This window comes from Helianthus annuus, chromosome 10 (assembly GCF_002127325.2).
Source record: "Helianthus annuus cultivar XRQ/B chromosome 10, HanXRQr2.0-SUNRISE, whole genome shotgun sequence".
NCBI lineage: Eukaryota > Viridiplantae > Streptophyta > Magnoliopsida > Asterales > Asteraceae > Helianthus > Helianthus annuus.
In genome coordinates this window covers 53,785,505-53,813,164 of record NC_035442.2, presented here as the reverse complement: position 1 = coordinate 53,813,164, position 27,660 = coordinate 53,785,505, and the positions used below count along the sequence as shown (strand labels likewise).

The 27,660-nt window shown below is 41.3% G+C and overlaps 1 protein-coding gene across 1 annotated transcript; it reads left to right on the top strand.

Annotated features, from left to right (window-relative positions):
• LOC110881685 (early nodulin-75-like) lies at positions 1–27,660 on the top strand. The gene is made up of 3 exons (XM_022129873.1): positions 1–908; positions 9,243–9,370; positions 27,485–27,660. The coding sequence occupies exons 1-3, from the start codon at positions 1–3 to the stop codon at positions 27,658–27,660; spliced, it is 1,212 nt and encodes a 403-aa protein (XP_021985565.1).

Below are 27,660 nucleotides of genomic sequence, written 5' to 3'. Positions count from 1 at the left end.
ATGCCACTTGACGTCGTTTCTGATGACGACATATATCTGTTCGAGGAGGATCTGCCTGAGGCTGACTATGAGGGTGGGGCCCCTATTGTTGCTGACGTCATTCTTCCCATTGCTGAGGCCCCTGTAGAGGAGCTTCCTGTTGGTTCACCTGCCCCAGATTCATTTGAGTCTGTGGCGTCTGCGTCTCTACACGACCAGGGAGTGCAGCATCACTCTCCTGACGCCGACCCCGACATGGCGTTATCAGCTGCACCTGCTCCCGCACACGAGTTCGAGTTTGACCACGAGGTCGATGATGATTTGGATCCAGTCTTTCCCCATGATTTCGATCCTGACCAGGAAATCGAGTTCATTCACTTGGACCAGCCCTTAGAGGCGCCCGTAGCTCCTATTGATCCTTTGTTTGATATCCCTGCTGATTTTGATATGGATCTTGTTGATCCTGAGCCCATCATGGCCTCTGAGCCAGTCCTTGCTCCTGATCCTGCACTAGAGCATGACCCTGTTCATGATGATGCACCAGCCATTGCACCTCTTGTTGATGACATACCCATTGCTTATCTTCCCGTTGTTGCTCCACCGTTGGTGGATGACCCTGTTGTTGATGCACCATTACCTGATCCCGTGTCGGTATTGTTTGACCGTGCACCTTTTGCTGCTCATATAGATCCACGATATGCTGACACCCGCAACGGGTGGATCGATGACGATGGCGATTATCCACCGTATGTGCTGGCTGTCACTCCCCCAGTAGCACCTGTGTCTGCACCCACTGATATCCCGTTGTTTCCCCCACACACCACAGACGCTCATCGCACTGATCTTCCCATTACGTTCCTCCAGGACATACCGCTGCCTCGTCCTGGAGAGGGGTCATCGAGGCAGCCGCCTGTTTCTGCTCTACCCATGTTGTCATCACCTTTTCCATTCACATCTCAGTTTCCTCATGTTGCACCACCTACTGCACCATCTTTCATGCCATCGAGCGAGCCATTTTTATGGACTACGCCCCCTATGTTGGGATTGAACCCTAACAGAGGAACAGATAATGTAAAGCCAAAACCGGATCCCTTCAGTGGACTTCAAATAAGCAGCAGTTTACTCTAATCTCTCCCCTTGAAAGTGGTTATCTAACAACTGATAATCTTAAGTGCTGCTCAACTACAACAACTGATAAACCAAACTCTGATGATTACCTAACAACTGCTAAAGACAAACTCTGTTGCTCTATCTACTGCTGTTTCCTAAGTGCTGCTGAAGACTTAAGCACTGCCCTCTCAAAGACTGATCACCTTTGAAGAAAGCATTGAAGACTCAACATCTGTGCTAAGGCTACAACAGTGGAACGTGAAGCAGTAGTTTTCATTTTGTTTTGTATGTTAGTGAATATCAGATGTTACATAACAGTAGTTTGTATAGGACAGTATTTGTAGTTTGTTAGGTCGTTAGATGTCACTATCATGGTGACGTCAGCTGAAGTATATCAGCAGTTTGGTTTGCCTATAAGTATGACAGTACTCTGTACTGTTACACTTGATCGTTTTGAGTGAGTTCTTCTCCTCAATTCATCCTTTCATCTTGTGCAACCAACTCTGGTGTATCAGGCTGAGGGGGAGTTTAGATTGTAAGCTTTTACTGTAATCTTTTGCTTTTATGTAAATCATTTGAATCATTGAAAAGCAATTGTTTATCAATCTATACTTTCCTTTGTTTGTGTTTACAAAGTTTGCTACTCATTTCCGCTGCACTTCATTATTTATGCAAACAAACACAAATCATGACAGCCTCAGATCCTAACAATTGGTATCAGAGCTTGGACAATCAAATTCGATCTAACAATCAATTTGACATAACAGTTCAGCTCAAAATTCATTGATACTAAGGTTGGTTGCATTCAGTTGAAATACTGAGTAATAAGCAAATCATGATCAAAATGGTTATTCAAAAACTCTGTAAATCAACCAAGATGTCATATGACACACAAATCTCTCACAACAAATGTTTTCATACATATGTCACTCATAGTTTTCAAATCTGAAAATGATCTGATAAATTATGAGTTCGTTCGATGTTTTCGATATTGATTTCATTTGTTGTTCTGGTGTTTGTGATGTTTGTAATAAACACTAAAGTATGTACCTCAGAATCAGCAAAACTCGTGTTCATCTGAAACACCTGCATACTGCTGATACTGAAGAGAGGGAGAAAAACTTTAGTCAAAATCTCTCATGTGTTCAAAGGCAAGTTGAGTACCTTCAAAAGGACCAAATCAACTTCGTCTAACACATATTGAGAAAAATAAAATGTTAAAACAGTCCTAATCATAAGTAATGTGAGATCTGAACTAAAACATGCTCAAACATGGTCAGATGTCTTAAAACATTGCTTCAAAGTGATGATGGACAAAGCATGTTCAAAATATAATCTCCTAGTGAGTGATTCTGAACATGTAAATAAACAGGGTAAAAAGGGAAAATGAACAAATCCCAAAGTGTAGCTATCTCAAAACTTTTGAAATCAAAAGAAGAGAGCATAAGCAGAAAACACTTTTGAGGTTAAAGTTAGGTCATCAGTGGTCATCATGCAACTGTGTGCATTTATCAATACCGAAATTGTTCTGGTAACAATGGCATATCCAGTGATGGTGCTTAAAAGAAATTCACAATCAATTGACAAGAAAATGACCCAAACAATGGTCAGAATAACTTGAGAATAACTTGATCGTTTACTTGAAAAAGCTGTCAGATCCTTTTGATTTTCTCCAAAACATCCTTTAATTTTTCTAAGGTGTTTTCTTCCCTAATAAAAACCATATATATTTTATTCTTCTATGAAATATATTTTGTTCTTTTACTCTTTTTAGTAGTAAAAGTTCATCTCTGGTCTGGATGTAATTACCTTGTTTTTGTGTGTAATTACTATCCCTAAAACTGGTCAAGAGGAAATGACATACATACCAAGGTCATGTTAAGCTCAAGTTAGGTTTCCACTGATCATAAATTGATGGCATATTGACTTAGACTACTGAGATACTCATGTTCTAGTTCCAGTAATTAGACACAAAATGAGCAGCTCAAGCGGAAATGTCTTCATCATCTGGGATGCTAAACCACTGTCTGAAAAAATAGACAGATGGCAAAACCTTGAACAAAATTTCTGAAAATCACTGCTGACAATTTAATCTTGATATTATGCATCTAAAATGTGTATTGTTAAGAATAGCATTTCTGGTACTCAACAGATGATAGACAAGAGATTGTGCTTTTACAAGAACAAATCATTTTCTACATCTGAACAAACAGGTGCTAAAAGAATTTGTCAAAAGTCAAAACACTGCCGCACAAACAGTTGTTAAATATATGACCCTAATTGGTTTTTATCCACTATTGTTCCTAAAATGCTGTTGTGCCATAACGTCTGCTCTCTAAAGTCTGTCCACTCCTATAGTGTCAACCTCTGCTCTTCAAAAACACTGATGTTTAAAATCTTTGTTCCATCCACTGCTACACCCACCATTTCATTTTACATCAGTAGTTGTCAAAACAACTGTCCTCCATCATTTACCATTCCATCAGATGTTTGACACGTGGTCAGTTTTTAGCCTTCAGATCAAAATAACCGCTGCCACATCAGCAATCACTTTTTCCCTAAAGAAAACCCTGATTAAATCCAAACAGGGTTTTACTGTCGAATTGAATTCCAAAAGTTCTCTTCTCATAACAGTTTCCCTCTCATAACACCAAAATCTTCTTCGATCTTCCTCATCCAAAATGACGAAACCAAAATCGAAATCAAAATCAAAACCATCTCCTTCCACCACAACAGCAGATGCCACTCAAATGGCTGCTGAAACACCGGAGATTCGCTACAAATCTCCACACAACTATGTAGGTATACTCACAAAACCTACCGATAACCACACCTTCGATTCCATCCTTGACATCCTTTCTGCATCAAAGTACAAAACTTTGATAACAGCAGATGCTCCCATTTACCTTGATACCCAGAGAGAGTTCTGGAAAAACGCCACCCTTGAAAAATAAGGAGATATCATTGCTGCCATCAACTCCTCGATACAGGGTAAGAAGGTAAATATTTCACCAAAATCCATCTCTGAAATCTTTAAACTCGATGATTTAAATGGAAAAACATCATTTTCAAAAGATGAGTTGAAAAAGGATTTCACAAACAGGGGCTATGCAGAAGAACCCAAAAAGGATACCCTACAAAAGGGCTACTTTCCTTCTGCACCCAGATTTTTATTCCACACACTGCTCATGTGTGTTTCAAATAAAACAACGTCCTTCAATGAGATACCAACGAAAATTCAATGTCTGGGATATGCAATTTTGAACGATAAAAATTTTAACTACTCCCAGGCAATATTTGATGATTTGGTAAAGAACGTTGATAATAAGGCTTTTCTGCTCTTTCCGAGATTTCTAAGCTATTATTTTGAACAAACATTTGTAGAGAAAGATGCAGAACTGCCCAAACAAGGTGTCTCATTCAAAATAAACTGTTTAACAATAGAAACTTTTTCAAGAATGATGGCACCTATAAAATTAAAAACAAAAGAGGCAGAGCAGGTTTTAGAAACTGCCACTAACCCTGTAGCAACCACTGCTGAGCCCACTGCTCCAGGTGATCAAAGTAGCACACCCACTGCTTTGAAACCAACACCTGCCACTAAAAAGACCAAAAGAAGACCATCCAGAAAACCCACCAAACCCAAAACAAACGCAACTCTGGAAGATGAGATCCCAGAGCAACTGCCAGTGACAACACAAAAGTCACCGGAAACCACTGTTGCTACTTCCTCACAGCAGTCGGTAGAAAGATCTCAACCCCAGCCTCAAACTCCTCTTGCATCCTCACAAAAGGATCAAGTTGTAAGCACAGGGACACCAAAATATGAAGCTCTAGGTCCACTCGGATCTATCTTCCACAGTCCTGATCCCAAGGACATGTCTCTTTCTACCCCCACACCCTCACCAATAATCATGCCACAATCAATAATACCCCTGTTGTATGCAGTTGATATTGCACAGACAAAAACCAGTTCCTCTCAATCACCTATTACTGAGAGCATACCTCCACAAGTGACTGGGTCTGATGCTAATACCTCTGCCATCCCAGCAACAGTTGAGGAGGTTACACCCCTTGAGTTACAAGTAACTCTTGGTGGTAGTTCAAGTGGAGCAGCAACTACAACTGATGGATCAACAGATCTTCAGTTGGACAGTTGTTTCATAACTAAGACTCCCTTGAAGGCAATTTCTTCCATGGCAACATCGGTAACCACCAGTAAGTTAAATATAACCACTGGTACCATCAAAGGTCTATCGGTTGCTGAAGAAAGAAGTCCCCAGTACCAAGAACAAGGGGCATCAATGGATGATATTTGGGATTCACTTCCTAAGTCAAACATTGATACAACCACTGCTGGTGGGGATTCAGATGATCCTGTTAATTCAGGTGATGATTCAAGATATAATGAATTGACGGCCAGAGTTGAAAACCTGGAATCTTCAGTTGCAGAAATAAAAGATATGGTGCAGCAGCTGTTAGAAGCTCAAATAGCCCAATCTTCTGCTCCTCCTGCTCAAGCACCTGCTCCACAAGCATTTGCTGCAAATGAGCTATGGAATATTCTCCAACCACTGCTTGAACATCAGCAACAATTGGCTGCTAAACAGCACGCAAATCAAGTAAAAATGCTGACCAACATGGTGGAATCTCGGTTCAAAGACACTCAAGCAGACATCAAGGCTATAAAGGCCAGCATACAACAGAATGCTCAAAGTGAGAAAGCTCCTTCTGCCATTTTCTTCATGGACACACCCCTGGCAGATAATGCCAAAAAGGGGGAGAAAACCAGGTTGAAAAAGAAAGGTATAGAAGATGGGGTGTACATTGAACCAGAGAAACCCAAAACCTCACAAACTTCAACAGCTGATACAGCAGTAGTTACAAAAACTGCTGTCAGTAGCCAAACAGCTGCCATCTCATCAACACACACACCTTCAACACAAACCACCTCATCACACACCATCATAACTACTGTTCCACCACCACCTGTGTCTATAACACAAACACCACCACTATCATCATCTACAACCACATCACCACCACTGCCTCCAACCATAAAGCAGAAGACAGCAGATGTTACAACATCTGTTGTAGTGACAACAGTGATTGAAGCAACAGTTGTTTCAACCACTGTTAGTCAATCACAATCACAAACCACTGATCCACCCAAAACATCATCAGTCTCCTCTTCAAAATGAAGAAAGGTCTTCATTCCTGATGATGAGCCACCACCACCTTCAAATATCATTTCCCATTCTCCATCCCCTGCTCAAAAGCAGAAGACAACTACTGATACATCACTAATTGTAATGACAACAGCAGTTGAGACACCAGTTGTTTCAACCACTGTTAGGCAGACATCCACAACTGCCCTAATTCTTCCTATATCTCTTCCCATATCACAACCACAGCTCCTAAAAAGAAAAAGAAAGCCAATTACTGCCGATGAAGGGATACATGATCCAAATGCTGAAAAATATTCACTAGAGCTTGATGCCATCAAAAATGAGATGAGACAGTTTTATACAGAAGCAGACCCATCAAAAAGAAAATTATCCTCACTCATCGGCTATATAGCTCCAGAAGATATAAATGATTATCTCAAGATAAAGGCAAGGCAAGCTAAAGTTAAAGCCAAGGTTGACAGTGAGAAAGAAAAACTAAGCGAAGAAGGCATTGCGAATAGACTGGAGTTCTACCTTGCAAAGGTTAAGCAGATGGAAGAATATGCACAAGAGCTAGACAAAGAGAAGGCTGATAAAAAGAAGAGATTGAGAAAACAGCTTCTAGCCTTCATTATGAAAGAAAAGTTCTATCCAGCTGAAGAATCCCAGTTTAAAGAATGGCCATTAGTAGCTTTGAAGCATGAGGCTGAAAGGATCCAAAAGGTCAAAAATGATCCCTCAAAGAAGAAAACTGCTCCAAATTGGAGTAAGTACAAAAGACTCATTGATGATCTCACTACTGAGTATAAAAGGAAGAAAAGGGAGTTGGTGGATGCTAAGATAGGCACTGCTGAAGCCATATCAAAATGGTCTAGGCAACAAACTGATGAAGCTTATGAAAGACTTGAGAAGCAGAGGATGAAAGCCTCTAACCCTCCCAAAAAGTCTGACTACAAAAAGCTTCAAGAACAAGTCAAACTTTTCGAAACACAGATCAGCACAGCAGAAGATTTTATCACAAAGCTGAGTAAAGAAAAGAAGGAAATGCTGTCTGCTGGAGTAGATAAGAACAAAGAAGCTGAACAGATTGAAGAAGCTATGAAGAAAATAGCTTCAGATAAAGAAAGATTGGCTAAACTACAAGTCCTTGCCAAAAAGGTTAAAGTAGTAAGCCAAAAGTCATCAGCAGGCATGACAAACAGTGAGCTGATTGACAAAGAAGTTGAAGCAGAAATAGCTGAAGCCAACAAGATCATTGATCAAGCATTCATACGAGTGTCTGAAGCTCAAGATGCTGCTCTTCACTTCTTCAGGCCAATCACTTCAAGTTCATCAGATAATAAATCTCTCCCAAGAAACCCATTGAGTTCAAAAATACTAAAGTGGATGTCTGATCAAAAGACCCATGTATTGACTTTGCTCAGATTCAATGGTGATGTGAAGCATATATCAAGGAATCAGGCACTAGGCCTAAGTGCTGAAGATCTACAGGATCTCCTTGAGCTTACACTGTGCAGGGATGAGCATGATACAAGTTCCAAAGTTTTTGAGGACGAATTTAAAAGAAAAGCAAAGGAACTTCTAATCTCTCCCCTTGACAGTGGTTATCTAACAACTGATAATCTTAAGTGCTGCTCAACTACAACAACTGATAAACCAAACTCTGATGATTACCTAACAACTGCTAAAGACAAACTCTGTTGCTCTATCTACTGTTGTTTCCTAAGTGCTGCTGAAGACTCAAGCACTGCCCTCTCAAAGACTGATCACCTTTGAAGAAAGCATTAAAGACTCAACATCTGTGCTAAGGCTACAACAGTGGAACGTGAAGCAGTAGTTTTCATTTTGTTTTGTATGTTAGTGAATATCAGATGTTAGATAACAGTAGTTTGTATAGGACAGTATTTGTAGTTTGTTAGGTCGTTAGATGTCACTATCATGGTGACGTCAGCTGAAGTATATCAGCAGTTTGGTTTGCCTATAAGTATGACAGTACTCTGTACTGTTACACTTGATCGTTTTGAGTGAGTTCTTCTCCTCAATTCATCCTTTCATCTTGTGCAACCAACTCTGGTGTATCAGGCTGAGGGGGAGTTTAGATTGTAATCTTTTACTGTAATCTTTTGCTTTTATGTAAATCATTTGAATCATTGAAAAGCAATTGTTTATCAATCTATACTTTCCTTTGTTTGTGTTTACAAAGTTTGCTACTCATTTCTGCTGCACTTCATTATTTATGCAAACAAACACAAATCATGACAGCCTCAGATCCTAACACCCTATCATGCCATTGTCTGATCCGTATCATCCGTACGATGTTGGGTACTCTATGGAGGACATACTTACATCCTTGATGATACAGCAGGATGCATTGACACATCGTATACAGGAGTTGGAGAGAGCTCCACGACCACCTTGCCATTGTCAGACCCCCTTTGCAGTGCCGCACACTCCACGTCCACTTTCACCTGATTCAGACGTCCATTTCTTGACATCTGAGCAGCAGATAGCATATTTGCTGTGCGTCTGTCATGCTTTAGAGGAGGACTGGTTACATATGCGTCGCTTGCTTTTCTCTCATTTTCCTCCTCCTCCTCCGCCATCAGCATAAGCATTTGGGTTCGACGCAGGTAGACTTTTGGTGAGAAGACCTCGATTATGCCGACTATACAGCTTATTGAAGACCGCATTTTGATGTCATAACTTTTGATGATTAGTTTTTGGTTGTTGTAGATGACTAGATAGTTCGGACAAGGGCGATGTGGCCCTTAGTCACTTTTGATGTACGATACAGTTACAAAACTTGTAAACATTGTATTGTGGTCTTGATTTTATGATAGCGCAATCGCAGTATTCTCATTATATGTGATGTTGGATTGATTGTTTTAATTATATAACATGTGATGTTATGTGCTTGATGAATGTTATTACGTACGTATACTATTTACTTACTATGACCTGACCAACGTGAAACATCTTTTACAGGATGCCTCCAAGATGTGACCCGCGCATGCCCACTAATGAGGCAGAACTCCAAGAGATCATTGCTGCAGCTATCGCGCAATACGCTGCTTCTCATGCAGAAACGAGTGGAAATATCTTGCACAACCACGGCAATAACAATCCACCCAATGGTAATGTTAAGCCGTTTGAGATATACTATGATACATTTGGATATTTATAGCACGTCCGCTAATACCATTTGTAAATTCTAACGTATGTGCAGGGTGCACTTACAAGCAATTTTTTATTGCAAGCCCTTGAATTTCGACGGCACTGGAGGTGCTGTTGCGTTTATTAGGTGGGCTGAGAAGACAGAATTTGTCCTTAGAATGAGCAAGTGTGCTCCCGAGCAACAAGTGACCTACATCTCAGGGCTGTTTCTGGATGGAGCCCTATCTTGGTGGAATTTGCAAGTGCAAACTCTAGGAGAAGTTGCTGCTTATGCGTTATCATGGAATGAACTGAAGGAGCTCATGAGAAGGAAGTACTGCTCACGTGCTGAAATTCAGAAGCTGGAGACTGAATTCTGGCACCTAAAGATGGAAGGTCCCAAGATTTCGGAGTATGTTCAGAGATTCCATGATTTGTCCCATGTAGTGCCGTACATGGTCACACCAGAGTTCAAACGTATTGAGCGCTTTATCTGGGGATTGGCACCTCAGATCATGAGCATGGTTACAATAACCAAGCCTGCAACAATCACAGAAGCCATAGATCTCAGTGTGGCTCTTACTGAGGAAGCTATCCGATTGAACAAGTTTTCAGTTACCGAGCAGAAGAAGAAAGAGACACATGTGGAGTCATCTGGTGAAAACAAAAGGAAATTTTCAAACTTCAAGCAAGGTACCAGTAATGTGAACAAGAAGGGTGAATCAAGCACACCAGCCAGAGCTGCAACCGGTGTTGAGAATAAAGGAAAGGGTTACATGGGTACTCTGCCCAAGTGTAATACGTGCCAGCGCCATCATACTGGCCAATGTAGATTGAGGAAGTGTGAATCATGTGGAAGGAACGGCCACACGAAGGATACGTGTTGGGCCGGAACTGGTGCTGGGCGTACTGGTAATCGAGGTTATGGGAATGGGAATGGTAATGGAAACCGCCAGCAGGGAGGAAACGACGGAAATGGAAACCAGGGAAACGTTGCGAATCAAGCTGGGAATGGTAATCGCAACCAAAACAACACTCAAGCTGGAAACGGAAATGGTAATGGTCGAGGACCCGTGTCACACCCCCAAAATCCACATGCGGAGTATCACCGCTTGGAGGCGTGACTGACCAGGATCAAGCCACCAATCATATTGAACATAACATAAAAATAAATGCAAAACCCAAACACAATATAATTGGTGTCCAAAAAAAATATAGTTTAAGTTGTAAGCGGAAGCATAATGTTTAAAACCAAAGTATAAGTTCAAAAGTATGATAAATGTTTAACATGGCATATGACTATCCATGCCCCACAACGTCCACGCATCCTCGTGCAAGATCCTGAATACCTAACGACCTGCAAGGCATGCAACAACAAAGTTGAGCGAGTTCATAGTTGGTTGTTTAGTTTTACCAGTTTGTTCTGAAATCATAAGTTGTTTCGTAAACCACGAGTTGACCAAAGCCTTTGTTTCCCAAACCATAATCATAATCAGTGGGGGGCTTCCCCTGTGAACCACTAGACCATACCATATCGACTACTAACGAAATATAAGTTGTGCCCTAGATCAGTGTCTATCTTCACTGACAGTTTGCCATAATCCATTAGTACACGCCCGTTCGAACGACACGGTGTGAGGTTTCTTAAACCTAATAGCGCTATTAACTAATGACCCGCTCGCCATCGGCCTCGGCGATTAAGTCGATATAAAGAGGAGGGACTTCATGATAGAGTTTTGTCTAGTAAGTTAAGGTTGTTGTCTTACCCAAGGAGGACGAACGTACGTAGTTCTACCCAAGGAGAATACGCAGGATTTATAGTGGCATCCTACCTAAGGAGGATGGCCATACATATCCTACCCAAGGAGGATATGTAGAGTTCCGTTTTAGTTTATTAACCCATTCCCAACCCTTGGGAATCCCATGCCTTGGAGAAAGTGTGAACTCACCTCGGTTTGCTCGGTAAGATTATGACTCGCTCACAATTAATTCAATCCAATCCCATAGTGTTTATACATGTGTAATCAGTTGATAATCACATAGTTCAAGTAACAATCATGATCATAACGTATATGCAAGTAACAACTAGCACATAGCATTTATCAGTCACATAAGTTCATGCAAGTCATGCTTATCATTTAACAACAGTTAACTAATCCATTTAACCTTTAACAGACCTAACTGAGTTACTGTGCATGTTAATTAACTTGACGAAACATAGTTGTTTCGTCGTGAACCCCTTCGGCGAAACCCCCTAGTTTCGTCGTCATTACCCCCAGCGAAACACCCCTGTTTCGTCGTAAACCCCATCGTCGAAACACTCCAGATTCGTCGACATGTGTTTCGTCGACAAGCAACTGTTACGTCGACATCAGATTCGTCGGCAAAACCGTTTCATCCATTAAGTCAGTTACGTCGTGTAACTGATGATTACCCAGAAACCCTAACTGCCGATCATCATCACACAGCAATCATACAATCATACAGCAATCATACAATCATACAGTAATCATACGAAAAGCATCTCAGTATTTAACGTCTAGCATAAACCCTAATCATACCATAAACAATCAGTTTCACATCATCTGAATCTCATAAACATCAACATCGATCATGAACAGTGGGCACAAACCGTTTCATTCATAACATTAGATCCAATCTGAATGATTTATGATGGAACATCGAATCGAATCATGGACAGTGAACATGATCAATCACAATCATATACAACAGAATCGTCAAACTCTCAAGAACAACATCACATATAATCGACACAACGATCCTGAGTTTATACTGTTTTACAAAAACCCTAACCTAAACACACAAAAGCATCATATAGCAATTATATCTACCGTAAGGTTTTTACACTAACCACAACATCGAACAGTTTAGATAGACCGAGATGGATGATGCTCGAAGTTTCCTACAATCGCTGTCGATAGCGAGAGAGAGCTCTAGGGTTTCAAATTTGCTAAAGTGTGACGAATGAAACAGTGGAACTCAATAAATATCCACGTAACGTATTGGGCCCTTAATGGGCTTCGGCGAAACATTGGGCCGGCGAAACAACTTGTTTCGTCGAGATAGTGATGACGAAACACTTCCTCTGTTTCGTCGAAGTGGTTGATGGCGAAACTCTTTGTTTCGTCGGGTATAGTTCTAATCTCAAACAGTTTACAAGTTCATGTAACCAAACACTTTAATCAAATTAGATAGATAACATATCAAACAAACATCTCAACATATAATTCAACGTGTTCAATTATAAGGCAAACAAGTCGTGTAAACAAACAACTTAACAATTAACGTGCAATTAATGCAATGGTGGAATCTTGGAAACTCGAGTTGTCACATTATCCCCAACTTGAAAGAATTTCGTCCCGAAATTTAGCATGCGGTTACTGAGGAAGCTAGTTAAGTTGCGTGGTTTACTTGTTTTCCTGGGGTGTCACATCATCCCCCTGTTGATTTAGAATTTCGTCCTGAAATTCCGTAGTAGCTTCAGCCTCAGTAGTAGTTGCATTGTTTCCGAACAAATGGGGATACTTGAGTTTCATTTGGTCTTCTCGTTCCCAGGTTAACTCTGGGCCACGACGGGAGTTCCAACGAACTCGAACAAGAGCTATTCTGGTGTGCTTGAGAACTTTCACATCTCGGTCAGTAATCTCTACTGGTTCCTCGACGAATCGCAACTGGTCGTCTATAGTGAGCTCCTTAAAAGGAACTATGAGGGTCTCATCCGACAGACACTTCTTCAGATTTGACACGTGAAATACGTTGTGAACTCCACTGAGTTCTACGGGTAGGTTTAGTTTGTAGGCCACTTTGCCTATTTTCTCTATGACTTCGAAAGGTCCGACATATCGCGGATTGAGCTTGCCCTTTTTTTCAAAGCGAACCACACCCTTCCAGGGTGAGACTTTAAGTAGAACCCGGTCCCCGACCTGAAATTCTAGAGGTTTCCTATGCTTATCGGCGTAGCTTTTCTGACGGTCACGAGCTGCCGCCATTTGTTGTCGTATCTGTGCAATCCTTTACGTTGTGTCTACTACAAGTTCCGGACCCGTGATCTGACTATCACCTACCTCTGCCCAACAAAGAGGTGATCGACATTTACGCCCGTACAATGCCTCAAACAGAGTGGCTTGAATGCTGGTGTGGTAACTGTTATTATACGAAAACTCCACCAATGGGAGATGTTTTTCCCAGCCGTTGCCAAAATCAATCACACATGCCCTAAGCATTTCTTCAAGGGTTTGAATAGTGCGCTCAGACTGCCCATCCGTCTGTGGATGATAATGGAAGTTGGCACCCCGTGCCTCAAAACATGAGCCAAAAGACTTGTGCATTGCTTTCCACAGCTCAGAAGTAAAACGTGCATCACGATCGGAAATAATGGAAGTTGGCACCCCGTGCCTCAAAACCACTTCCATTAAGTAAACGTCTGCTAGAGTGGAGAACTTATCCGTTTCTTTGATAGCCAAGAAGTGTGCAGACTTAGTCAGTCGATCCACTATCACCCAAATAGTGTCATTTCCACGTTGAGATCTAGGCAGGCTAGTGACAAAATCCATGGAAATTTGCTCCCATTTCCATTGCAGTATCTTTGGTTGTTGAAGTAAGCCTGTTGGTTTCTGGTATTCAATCTTGACTCTCGCACAAGTCAAGCATTTGCCAATGTAGGTTGCTATGTGGGCCTTCATGCTAGGCCACCAGTATGTAGTCTTTAAGTCGTGGTACATCTTATCCGAACCAGGGTGTACTGAGTAGTGAGACTTATGTGCTTCATCCATCACTAGCTCGCGTAAGTTTCCATAAAGTGGGACCCAAATATGTCCCGTTACATAGTAAGCGCCATCTTCCCTTTGTTCTAACCATTTCCTTGATCTGCACAGGGCCTCAGCCCTGACGTTTTCTGGTTTCAATGCTTCTACCTGAGCATCTCGTATCTAGGAAGGAAGACTAGACTGAAGGGTGAGTTGTAATGCTCGCACACGCCTAGGTGTAGTATCCGTTCGACTGAGGGTGTTGGCCACAACATTGGCTTTGCCCGGATGGTACTTGATCGCGCATTCGTAATCATTCAAGAGCTCGACCCATCATCGTTGTCGCATGTTTAATTCCTTCTGTTTGAATATATGCTCGAGACTCCTGTGATCGGTGTAAATGGTGCACTTGGTACCGTACAGGTAATGTCTCCATATCTTAAGCGCAAAAACAACAGCTCCCAGCTCCAGATCGTGTGTAGTGTAGTTCCTTTCATGGACTTTAAATTGGCGTGAGGCGTAAGCAATGACTTTATCCCGTTGCATCAACACACAGCCAAGACCCTGAATTGACGCGTCACAATAAACTACGAAATCGTCTGTGCCCTCTAGCAATGAGAGAATAGGTGCGCTACAAAGTCTATCCTTTAAGTGCTGAAATGTTGATTCCTGTGCACTACTCCAACGATAGGTGACGCCTTTCTGTGTTAGTGCAGTGAGAGCTTGCGCAATCCTGGAGAAATCCTTGATGAACCTTCTGTTAGTGCAGTGAGAGGTGCAGGCCAGTTCTTAATTGAGTCTACCTTGGATGGATCGACAGGAATCCCATCCTTGTTTACCACGTGGCCTAAAAAGTGGACTTCACGAAGCCAGAAGTCGCATTTCGAAAACTTAGCGTACACCTGTTCTGTTCGAAGGAGTTCTAAAATAAGCTGTAGATGATGCTCGTGTTCCTCCTGACTCTTAGAGTAGATCAGGATGTCGTCGATGAATACAATAAGGCTTGCACACTCTGTTCATAAGATCCATGAAGACTGCAGGCGCGTTTGTCAATCCAAAAGGCATAACCAGGAACTCGTAATGCCCATAGCGAGTCCTGAACGCTGTCTTAGAGATATCCTCATCTCGGACTCTCAGTTGATGATAGCCTGACCTCAGATCAATCTTCGAATAGTAGCTCGACCCTTGCAGCTGATCGAACAAGTCATCAATGCGTGGAAGAGGATAACGGTTCTTCACAATCACCTTGTTGAGTTCACGGTAATCGATACACATTCTGAAAGTACCGTCTTTCTTCTTCACAAATAATACTGGAGCTCCCCAAGGCGAAGAGCTAGGACGAATAAAGCCCTTATCCAAGAGCTCTTGTAGTTGCGTGCACAGTTCTTCTAGTTCTGATGGAGCTAAACGATAAGGTGCTCGAGCTATTGGCGCTGCTCTAGGAGCTAGCTCGATTTGAAATTCAACCTGACGATGGGGTGGGAGACCAAGTAATTCCTCAGGAAATACTTCAGGAAAATCGCGTACAATCGGGATATCTTCTAACTTCTTCTCTTTCTTCGAGGTGTCAGTAACGAGGGCTAAAATAGCAGTGTGGCCCTTTCGCAAACACTTCTGGGCCTTTAGAAAAGAAATGATGCCCACCACGGCACCACTCTTGTTGCCATGAATCACTAAAGGTTCTCCATTTGGACGAGGAATGCGGACGATCTTCTCCTGACAGAGGATCTCTGCTCGATGTTGCGATAACCAATCTATACCAATAACAATGTCGAAACTACCCAAAACGATAGGAATGAGATCGATAGAGAAGGTCTGATCAGTTAAGATGAGATTACAACCCTTAACTACGTATGTGGCCTCTAAACTTTTACCATTTTCTAACTCTACGGCATGCTTGGTGCTCAAAGGTGTTGGTGTGCGCTTTAACATTTGACTAACTTTTAAGGACACATAACTGGTATCGGCACCAAAATCAAATAAAACAGTAACAAAGAAGTCGTCGAGAAGAAACTTACCCATCACTACGTTAGGATCATTCCTTGCATCACCTTGCCCAATCACAAACGCACGGCCCCGGGCGCCATTGTTTCCATTATTTACCTCGTTGTTATTCCCATTGTTGTTTCCGTTGTTTCCCTGATTATTGTTATTATTCTGGTTCTGGTTCAACTGAGGACAGTTTCTTTTGAAGTGGCCTTCAGCACCATACTGAAAGCATCCCCTGTTACCCTGTTGTTGTTGCGGCTGGTTCTGTGGGACTTGCTGTTGCTGCTGACGATTCTGATTCGCAGGTCGCGCGCTCCTGCAATCCTTGGCTTCATGACCAAACTTGTTACACCTAAGACAACGGCCCTTGTTGCACTGCCCACTGTGATGCTTGTTGCATCGATTGCACTTGGGGTGGTTTCCCTGTATCCACCCTGCCCTTGACTACCAGTCGATTGCTGACCAGGACTCTGGTAGTCATCAGTCTTTCGCTGCTGAGACTGAGCCGATGTTGAACCCTTGCTTGAGACTCCATCCCATTTGCGCTTGTTGTCGTTGGGGGCATCAGAAGTAGTGACTGTAGCAGTAGTACCAATACGCTTGGGCAGTTTGTTCTGTTCCACCGCCTGATCAGTGAGACGATGAGCAAGTCGAGTGACTTGCTGGATGGTGGCGAGGTTTACTGCTGTCACGTGACTCTGGATCTCTGGCACAAACCTTTGAGGTACAACTCGATTCGCTTGATGGGAGGATCCACCATAGTAGGACACAAAATTTCCAGCTCATTAGACCTTTTCGTATACGCTTCGATTTCTGACCCTGTCATCTTTAAGTTGAAAAACTCCACCTCTAGCTTGTGGATGTCGTCGCGACTACAATACTCTTCCTTGATCAGTTCCTTAAAATCATTCCATGGGGTGGCGTTAGCAGCAACAATCCCCAGCAATTGAACCTGATCGTTCCACCACGTGAGTGCTCGACCTTCAAGAGTACCAATAGCATACTTCACCCTACGTGCCTCAGGGAATTCACACATCTCGAAAACAGATTCGAGCTTCTCGAACCAATGGAGGAGGCCTACAGCTCCTTCAGTACCGTTGAAAGTAGTTGGTCGACAGTCCATAAAAGTTTTGAAGGTACATGCAGGAGGCTGAGCGTGTTGACCTGTCGTGGGTGCAAGAAGTGACAAAGTTAAGCACAAGTGTAGGTTTATGAGAGTAGGATCTAAAGATCCTAGAGTAAGTTGCAATGGCAGGTTATACCTCTTGCCTGAGAGGCTGCGAGTGCTGCAGTAACTTGTTCATTGATTAGAGCCGTTAGCTGAGCTTGAGTTAGGTTAACGCGTCCACTCATGATCTTCATATCAAAAGAAACATGAGTGAGAGATGTTCGCGAAAGTGCGATGACAGAAGAGAGTAAGCACACATGTGTTCTCAAACAACAGTTGTTGCGTTTATCTAAACATACCATGAGCAAAGTACTATATAACTAGCAGGTAGGCAATAATAACATAAACCATATCAGCTATAGTGTTGAGTCTTGCACGTGGAGCGAGGCGTCGTTGTGGATCATTGAGCACTGTACAGGTTATAGTCTGGTTTTAATAAAAACCCTTTTCCCCTTATTAAAACCAAGTTCACTATAACCAATGGCTCTGATACCAATCTGTCACACCCCCAAAATCCACATGCGGAGTATCACCGCTGGGAGGCGTGACTAACCAGGATCAAGCCACCAATCATATTGAACATAGCATAAAAATAAATGCAAAACCCAAACACAGTATAATTGGTGTCCAAACAAAACATAGTTTAAGTTGTAAGCGGAAGCATAATGTTTAAAACCAAAGTATAAGTTCAAAAGTATGATAAATGTTTAACATGGCATATGACTATCCATGCCCCACAACATCCACGCCTCCTCGTGCAAGCTCCTGAATACCTAACGACCTGCAAGGCATGCAACAACAAGTCAACAACAAAGTTGAGCGAGTTCACATTTGGTTGTTTAGTTTTACCAGTTTGTTCTGAAACCATAAGTTGTTTCGTAAACCACGAGTTGACCAAAGCCTTTGTTTCCCAAACCATAATCATAATCAGTGGGGGGCTTCCCCTGGGAACCACTAGACCATACCATATCGACTATTAACGAAATATAAGTTGTGCCCTACATCAGTGTCTATCATCACTGACAGTTTGCCATAGTCCATTAGTACACGCCCGTTCGAACGACACGGTGTGAGGTTTGTCAAACCTAATAGCGCTATTAACTAATGACCCGCTCGCCATCGGCCTCGGCGATTAAGTCGATATAAAGAGGAGGGACTTCATGATAGAGTTTTGTCTAGTAAGTTAAGGTTGTTGTCCTACCCAAGGAGGACAAACGTACGTAGTTCTACCCAAGGAGAATATGCAGGATTTATAGTGGCATCCTACCCAAGGAGGATGGCCGTACATAACCTACCCAAGGAGGATATGTAGAGTTCCGTTTTAGTTTATTAACCCATTCCCAACCCTTGGGAATCCCATGCCTTGGAGAAAGTGTGAACTCACCTCGGTTTGCTCGGTAAGATTATGACTCGCTCACAATTAATTCAATCCAATCCCCTAGTCTTTATACATGTGTAATCAGTTGATAATCACATAGTTCAAGTAACAATCATGATCATAATGTATATGCAAGTAACAACTAGCACATAACATTTATCAGTCACACAAGTTCATGCAAGTCATGCTTATCATTTAACAACAGTTAACTAATCTAGTTAACCCTTAACAGACCTAACTGAGTTACTATGCATGTTAATTAACTTGACGAAACATACTTGTTTCGTCGTGAACCCCTTCGGCGAAACCCCCTGGTTTCGTTGTGATTACCCCCGGCGAAACACCCCTGTTTCGTCGTAAACCCATCGACGAAACACTCCAGATTCATCGGCATGTGTTTTGTCGACAAGCAACTGTTACGTCGACATCAGATTCGTCGGCATAGCTGTTTCGTCCATTAAGTCAGTTACGTCGTGTAACTGATGATTACCCAGAAACCCTAACCGCCGATCATCATCACACAGCAATCATACAATCATACAGCAATCATACTAAAAGCATCTCAGTATTTAACGTCTAGCATAAACCCTAATCATGCCATAAACAATCAGTTTCACGTCAACCGGATCTCATAAACATCAACATCGATCATGAACAGTGGGCACAAACCGTTTCATTCGTAACATTAGATCCAATCTAAATGATTTATGATGGAACATGGAATCGAATCATGGACAGTGAACATGATCAATCACAATCATATACAACAGAATCGTCAAACTCTCAAGAACAACATCACATATTATCGGCACAACGATCCTGAGTTTATACTGTTTTACAGAAACCCTAACCTAAACACACAAAAGCATCATATAGCAATTATATCTACCGTAAGGTTTTTACACTAACCGCAACATCGAACAGTTTAGATAGACCAAGATGGATGATGCTCGAAGTTTCCTACAATCGTCGTCGATAGGGAGAGAGAGCTCTAGGGTTTCAAATTTGCTAAAGTGTGACGAATGAAACAGTGGAACTCAATAAATATCCGCGTAATGTACTGGGCCCTTAATGGGCTTCGGCAAAATATTGGGCCGGCGAAACAACTTGTTTCATCGAGATAGTGATGATGAAACACTTCCTCTGTTTCGTCAAAGTGGTTGATGGCGAAACTCTTTGTTTCGTCGGGTATAGTTCTAATCTCAAACAATTTACAAGTTCATGTAACCAAACACTTTAATCACATTAGATAGATAACATATCAAACAAACATCTCAACATATAATTCAACGTGTTCAATTACAAGGCAAACAAATCGTGTAAACAAACAACTTAACAATTAACATGCAATTAATGCAATGGTGGAATCTTGGAAACTCGAGTTGTCACAACCCGGATGTTTTAATTGTGGAGAAGTTGGGCACTTTAAAAAGGAATGCCCGAAGCTGAATCAAGCTCGTGGAAGAGTGTTTAACATAGGAGCAAGGGAAGCGCGCCAGGATCCCAACGTTGTCACTAGTACGTTCCCTATAAATCAACGCTTTGCATCTGTTCTATTTGATACTGGTGCCGACTATAGCTTTGTGTCATTAGAATTTAAGGGTATGCTTGGGTTAACTGCTCGTAAGTTAGATGTTCCGTACTCAATTGAACTGGCTAATGGAAAGCTAGTTGAAGCGAATGAAGTTGTCAGAGGATGTGTAATTGAGCTGGGAGAACGCGAGTTCACTTTGGATCTACTACCAGTCGAGTTGGGAAGCTTCGACGTGGTAGTAGGGATGGATTGGCTGTCAAGCAACAAAGCCGAGATTGTGTGTCACGAAAAAACCATTCGCATCCCAATAGAAGACGGAGAAACGATCGTGGTTCACGGAGAAAAGCGCGATACGCCTTTGAGAATCATCAGTTGTCTGAAAGCTCGAAAGTGTTTACAGAAGGGATGTGTTGCCTTCTTGGCACACATCGTGGATAAAGAAGCTGCTGAACCGAGGATTGAAGACATCCCAGTGGTAAAGGAATATCCTGAAGTCTTTCCAGAAGACTTTCCAGGATTGCCACCTCAAAGGCAAGTTGAGTTCCACATTGACTTGGTTCCAGGCGCCGCGCCTGTGTCTAAGGCACCCTATCGACTTGCACCTTCAGAGATGAAGGAGTTGTCGACGCAGCTCTAGGAGCTGTTAGACAAGGGATTTATCAGACCAAGCTTCTCACCTTGGGGAGCTCCAGTTTTATTCGTTAAGAAGAAGGATGGTAGTTTTCGTATGTGTATCGACTACCGAGAACTGAACAAGTTGACAATCAAGAATAGATATCCTCTACCGAGAATTGATGACCTATTCGATCAGCTGCAAGGTTCAAATTTCTACTCAAAGATCGATTTGCGATCAGGTTATCATCAACTAAGAATTCAAGAGGAAAGTATTCCCAAGACTGCTTTTAGAACTCGATATGGACATTACGAGTTTCTGGTGATGCCGTTTGGGTTGACAAACGCGCCAACCGTTTTTATGGATTTGATGAACAGAGTTTGTAAGCCGTACCTCGACAAGTTCGTGATTGTGTTCATCGATGATATTTTGATCTACTCGAAGACGAAGGATGAGCACGAACAGCATTTAAGAGCTATTTTGGAGCTACTTAAAAAGGAAAAGTTGTATGCCAAGTTCTCGAAGTGCGAGTTTTGGTTACGTGAAGTCCAATTCCTTGGACATGTGGTTAATGGAGATGGAATCCATGTGGATCCCACGAAGATCGAAGCAATCAAGAATTGGGAAACTCCAAAGACGCCAACCAAGATTCGACAATTCTTAGGATTGGCTGGTTACTATCGAAGGTTGATTGAGGATTTCTCAAAAATCGCTCAATCTTTGACTTCCCTCACGCAGAAAGATAAGAAGTTTGATTGGGGAATCAAACAAGAAGAAGCGTTCCAGTTATTGAAGGACAAACTTTGTAATGCACCGATCTTGTCGCTACCCGAAGGAACGGATGATTTTGTGGTATATTGTGACGCCTCGCGTCAAGGTAGAGGATGTGTGATGATGCAGCGACAGAAATTCATAGCATACGCGTCACGCCAGTTGAAGGTTCATGAGAAGAACTATACCACGCACGACTTAGAATTAGGCGCAGTGGTATTTGCGTTGAAAATTTGGCGACATTATTTGTACGGTACGCGATGTACAATCTTCACTGATCATAAGAGTCTGCAACACATATTTGACCAAAAGGAGCTCAACATGAGACAAAGACACTGGGTAGAACTGTTGAACGACTACGACTGTGAGATCAAGTATCATCTAGGGAAGGCGAATGTGGTCGCCGATGCCCTAAGTCGGAAGGAAAGGATCAAGCCCATAAGGGTTAGGGCTTTGGAAATGATTGTCCAGATAGATCTCTGAGTGCGCATTCGTGCCGCGCAGAGAGAAGCTCTGAGAGAAAGGAATGTTGAGGATGAATATCTCCGTGGGATGGAGAAGCAGTTGGTGCCAAACGAGGAAGGAACGTTAGGTTTCATGAAACGGATTTGGGTTCCTCTGTTTGGTGGTTTGAGAAAGGTCATTTTCGATGAAGCTCACAAGTCACGGTACTCAATTCATCCAGGAGCGGATAAAATGTACCAAGACCTTAAGGATTTCTACTGGTGGCCTAGGATGAAAGGCGATGTTGTAGTTTATGTTAGCAAGTGTTTAACGTGCGCGAAGGTAAAAGCCGAATTCTAGAAGCCTTCAGGTCTACTGCAGCAACATGAGATACCCAAATGGAAATGGGAATAGATCTCAATGGATTTCATAACAAAATTGCCAAGGACGCCCAAAGGTCACGATACTATTTGGGTAATAGTAGACCGGTTAACGAAATCTGCACACTTCTTACCAATCAGAGAAAAAGATAACACGAGTAAACTTGCTGAGATATACATGAGAGAGATCGTTGCACGTCATGGAGTGCCTCTCTCAATCATCTCTGATAGAGACGGAAGATTCGTGTCAAGGATTTGGCAATCCTTCCAAGAAGCATTCGGTTCCCAGTTGAACCTGAGTACAGCTTTCCACCCGCAAATGGATGGACAGAGTAAACGAACGATTCAGACTCTAGAAGATATGCTGAGAGCTTGCGTAATGGATTTAGGTGGTAGTTGGGACACTCACCTACCATTGGTCGAATTTTCATACAACAACAGTTATCACGCAAGTATTCAAGCTGCACCGTTCGAAGCTCTTTATGGACGCAAATGTCAATCACCGATTTGTTGGGCTGATGCAGGTGATAGACAGTTAGTTGTTCCGGAAGTGGTCCAAGAAACCACAGACAAGATTGCACAGATCTGAGAACGCATCAAGGCGGCTCGCGATCGTCAGAAGTGTTTTGCGGACCGAAGAAGGAATCCTATGGAATTTGAGGTAGGAGATATGGTATTATTGAAAGTTTCACCCTGGAAGGGAGTGGCGCGCTTTGGAAAGCGTGGAAAGTTAAATCCCAGATACATTGGCCCATTCAGAATCCTGCAAAGGATCGGGCTTGTAGCATACAAGTTGGACTTACCTGCTGAGCTTAATGGTGTTCATGATACATTCCATGTATCAAATCTGAAAAAGAGTCCAACACAAGAAACTATTGTCATTCCTGCTGACGAAATTCATATTGACGACACGCTCCACTTTGTCGAAGAACCCGTTGAGGTTACGGATTGGAAGATAAACAAAACACGCAGGAGTAGTGTCAAGCTCGTCAAAGTTCGTTGGAATGCAAGACATGGTCCAGAATACACATGGGAATGTGAGGATCGTATGAAAGAAAAATACCCCCATTTATTTCCAAAGACCCCTGCGACTAGAAGCAGAGCCTAAAATTTCGGGACGAAATTTTCTTAACGGGGGGAGAATGTGACAACCCTCACAAATCCAGGTATCCGTACAAATTAATTAATATTTAATTAGTGCTTAATTACCGTGCTTGATTACAATTATGATTAAGCTGCTTTCTGTTTTCTGATACATACATACTCATGCATCACATTTTATATTGTCACTCTATTTATTATACACAAACAATAGTGACAAACTTGATGCACAAAGCACAGTTAGCATAGTGAGCGGATAACTCAGTAAACATGCTGACAATGCCAGCACTAGACAGACAATAATTTTGAGGCCAGTATGAGCCAGAGATAGATTACTACACTAGTAGGGAGTGTAGGGAGGTGAGGACCATAAAACTGCGTCACTAGGTATAGTTATAGAGCCCGGAAGTGCCTAAAACATACTTTAAGTGCAGAATTCTACACTAAAAACAAAAATTCAGCATTTAACAATGCTAGTATAGTGCAAAAACTTGGTAAAATAGTCCTAGACACTTTCCAAAGTATTGGGAATTTAATGTGTCACTAAAAATAATATAAAAGACACTTTAAAGCTTTATTTAGCACTTTTATGGATCAACATCCAACCGAACACCCGGACTTTACCCGGAACATAAAAATATTGCCAAACACATTGTTTTTACTTTTCTAAGCTAGTTAGGGTCCCCGAACACCCTAACGCACTTTATATTATAACACACACCTTAATATACTAACTGTACAATTCAAAACCAACTAGATTAGTAACCATCACATTACAAGCCAACCCCCCTACCCCCCCCCCCCAACTTCTCAAACACACATCAACACAAGCTTTCTCTCTTCCTCTCCTTCCCCACCTACGGCCGCCACCACTAACCACCATAACACCACCATCAAGCCACTTTCAAGCCATCCATACATACCTAAAGGTGATAAAGATCATACAAGTAAGCTTGGTGCACTCGGAAGCTCAAGGACCACTCTAGTTTTCTTTTATCCACCACTTTTACGCTTTGTTTCTCCCCTAGCCTTGTGCTAGTAGTAAGTGCTTCAAATCTTCATCTTGTTCTTATTTTTGGTGGTTAATAGTTGAAAGAATGATGAAATGTTAAGAACACTAATGAACATAATCCAAGTCTTGAACATAAAGGATAAATAGTGGATAAAGAGAAGATGTATGGTTAAATGATGTTGTAATCATGTTGATCTTGTGTTGTTATGCTTAATACATGTTGTTTGTTAGTAGAAGTAAGATGGTTCATCACCTAGACTTGCTAGATCATGTTTAAGAACATGAACTAGTAAGATGTAAAGGTTAAAGTTATGAAGGATGATGAAACCATCCATACATGAACCTTGAACTTGAATAAATATAAGATTTCTTGAAAAATAAAGATGTAAACTTGTAGATCTAAAGATCTATGAGTGGTTTTTCGGAAGAACCAAGTGAAAAATACTAGTTTTGTTAAAACCCGGATCTTGTATGAACTAAAAACATTTTTAGTAAGTAAACAAGTGTATGAACACTTGTGTAACAAGAAAATTTCACAAAGAAATATTTTTGGAAATCATGACTAGAAGTTGTGAAAATACATATTCTATAAAAATAAAGTTTTTAGGAAACTAATCGTATTTTTAAAGATAACAAGACCTACTAAGTGTGTTAGTGATTTACTACATATTTTTACAAACTTTCAAGTTCATAAGTTTATGGTTCATGTTTATTTTTGTCAAAGTTAGTGATCAAAAATTTGTATCTTGTTGATTGATAAATTGTTTGATTGATTTTACAAAAGAAAATGATATGCTAAAAAGCATGGACACCTCCATTTACAGAGGAAACTCTGGCGAAATTTTTCTAAAATTTCAACACTTAGAAATATTTTTCTAACAAGCGTTTACAAACATATTTTTAACTTGGTTTTCAAAATAAACTTCGCCATAATTTCTTTTATTACAAAAATACCAAGTACCGGAGGTGGATTTTCGTAAATAAAATTTGTTAAATATATATTTAGAATATATATTTTACAATAAAACGCTTGTGTGATTATTTGTTTATTATGTGAACTAGATATATTATTTTTAGGGTAAAAATAAAATAACTTGAAAATATCATGGAATTACGACTCCAAAATAATACCAACGCTCTCACAAAATAAATATTTAAATTACACAAGTATTGTTACAACGCGCACTTTAAAACGTAACTTATGTAGTATTTCTGAAAAATACTCTTATACGTATATTTTGATAAAGTATTATTTTGGAAAATGTATGAAGTAAAATATAATATTTTTGGGAAAAATATATATATTTTGGAATTTAAAACATTTTAGGCTAGTGATTAAAATATATTTTTCAAGTGAGACTTAAAAATATATTTTCGGAATTATAAAGCATACATGTATTATTACCCCCATCCTTGGGAAGGAATACACTTATAAAATAAATAAGAAGTGTGAATACGAAATAGTTACCTAACTATTTTACAAAAAACGTTAAACCCTAAGCCAAGGCACAGCCATCCGTCTAATAGGCATTAGTACGTGTAGGTCGTCACGCAGCAGATTGAGTTGGAGATTGACGTTTTTGGATACGCACTTCTGTGAGTTCATGTCCCCCTTTTCTCTTTACTGTTTTCAGCTTTATACTTCAGGGGTGAAATACATGCGACAATTATTACAAACATTTATTTACATGGTATGGTTAGCATAGGGAGGGTTTACACTACTAGATCATGTGAGGGGTAGGTACAACACTTGAGGCCATTAATCCTCGTTGTAGGGCCGAGGGACACAAGAGTGATAGATTTATTTGGGTGTAGCGAGCCCACACCCGTGAGGCCAGGGAGGCCCATAGAGGTGACTGTGTCTTACAGCCGAAGCCCGGTAACAAATTTGCTAGGTTTGAGTTTCCCTGCACTTTCTCACACATACCAGTGGCTTTGCAACCCATTGGTGATCTTTTTTTCTTTATTGCTACATACCAGGGACTTTTATAGATACTCTAAAGGTATATTCATACTCACTTTCACATGAACTCGCTCAACTTTTTGTTGACTTTTCAAACTACATGTATTTCAGGAAATTAGTGGATCTGGCATCGTATGCACCACGTCAAGCTGTGTAGGAATAATGATGTCATCTGAGTTTAGGAAGTGTGACCTTTGCCTGGACGGGTTACAAGTCTTAAACTGTGTTTTGAGTCAAGTCTTTTTTCTTATCGTATGAACATGTTTTCATTATGTCATGGTTGTATTTCTTTTTATGTGTCGACTTTTTACAACAATGTTGTTGTGTTTTACTTTTAAAAACTTGATGAATGGATGAACATCATGGCTTTACTTTCATATAGCATTGTTATGATAATTTCTATGGTATTAAGAAGTCACACCAAATAAACCCATGCTTCCGCAAAAGCCAGGGTGTGACAGCTTGGTATCAGAGCATTGATCATAGCGAACTAGGATTCTTTCTCGAGTCTAGACTATGATCACTAGGGCTCTCACAAAAACATTTTTACACTGCATACACTAAAACGTCCAGATCCAGGAAACAAAACATTTTTACGAACAAAAAGTACAAACAGTTTTTCAAAATTTATGGTTCAATCTTAGAGACTGAGGGAGTTCAGCCATAGAGGTTGGGGAGGTTCAGCCTTAGAGGCTGGGAAGGTTCAGTCATAAAGACTGAGGGGCCAATCTTAGAGATTGGGGAGGTTTAGTCTTAGAGACTGGGAGGTTGGTCTTAGAGGCAAAGGTGTTAGTCTGAGAGGCTAGGAGGTTCAGTCTGAGAGGCTGGGAGGGTAGTCTAGGAGACTAGGAGAATTATTTGTTTGCTTTATGGTGACTTACATGTTTATTTGATTTTATGTTGATATTTGTGCCTATATGTGGTTGTGTTACACACACCATGCTTTCATCCTCAGACACAGGAGTATCGGACACCTTGGATCCTATGGCAGTCGTGTCAGATGACGAGATTCCGTCAGACCGAGAGGTCTACACATCAGACACCACCAGCACTGATGACGACGATTTTCAGCCCTTCGCGCTGCCAGACATCGGAGCTGAGCCTGCTGATGGCCTTCCTGCGGGGGATTAA

What these genes read in the sequence shown, in the direction of transcription:
- LOC110881685 (XM_022129873.1), top strand. Translation starts at nt 1, where the DNA reads ATGCCACTTGACGTCGTTTCTGATGACGACATATATCTGTTCGAGGAG. An exon ending in CCTGTTTCTGCTCTACCCAT is followed by an intron (nt 909 to 9,242) that starts GTTGTCATCACC and finishes CATCTTTTACAG; the next exon opens with GATGCCTCCAAGATGTGACC. An exon ending in AAATATCTTGCACAACCACG is followed by an intron (nt 9,371 to 27,484) that starts GCAATAACAATC and finishes TTTCATCCTCAG; the next exon opens with ACACAGGAGTATCGGACACC.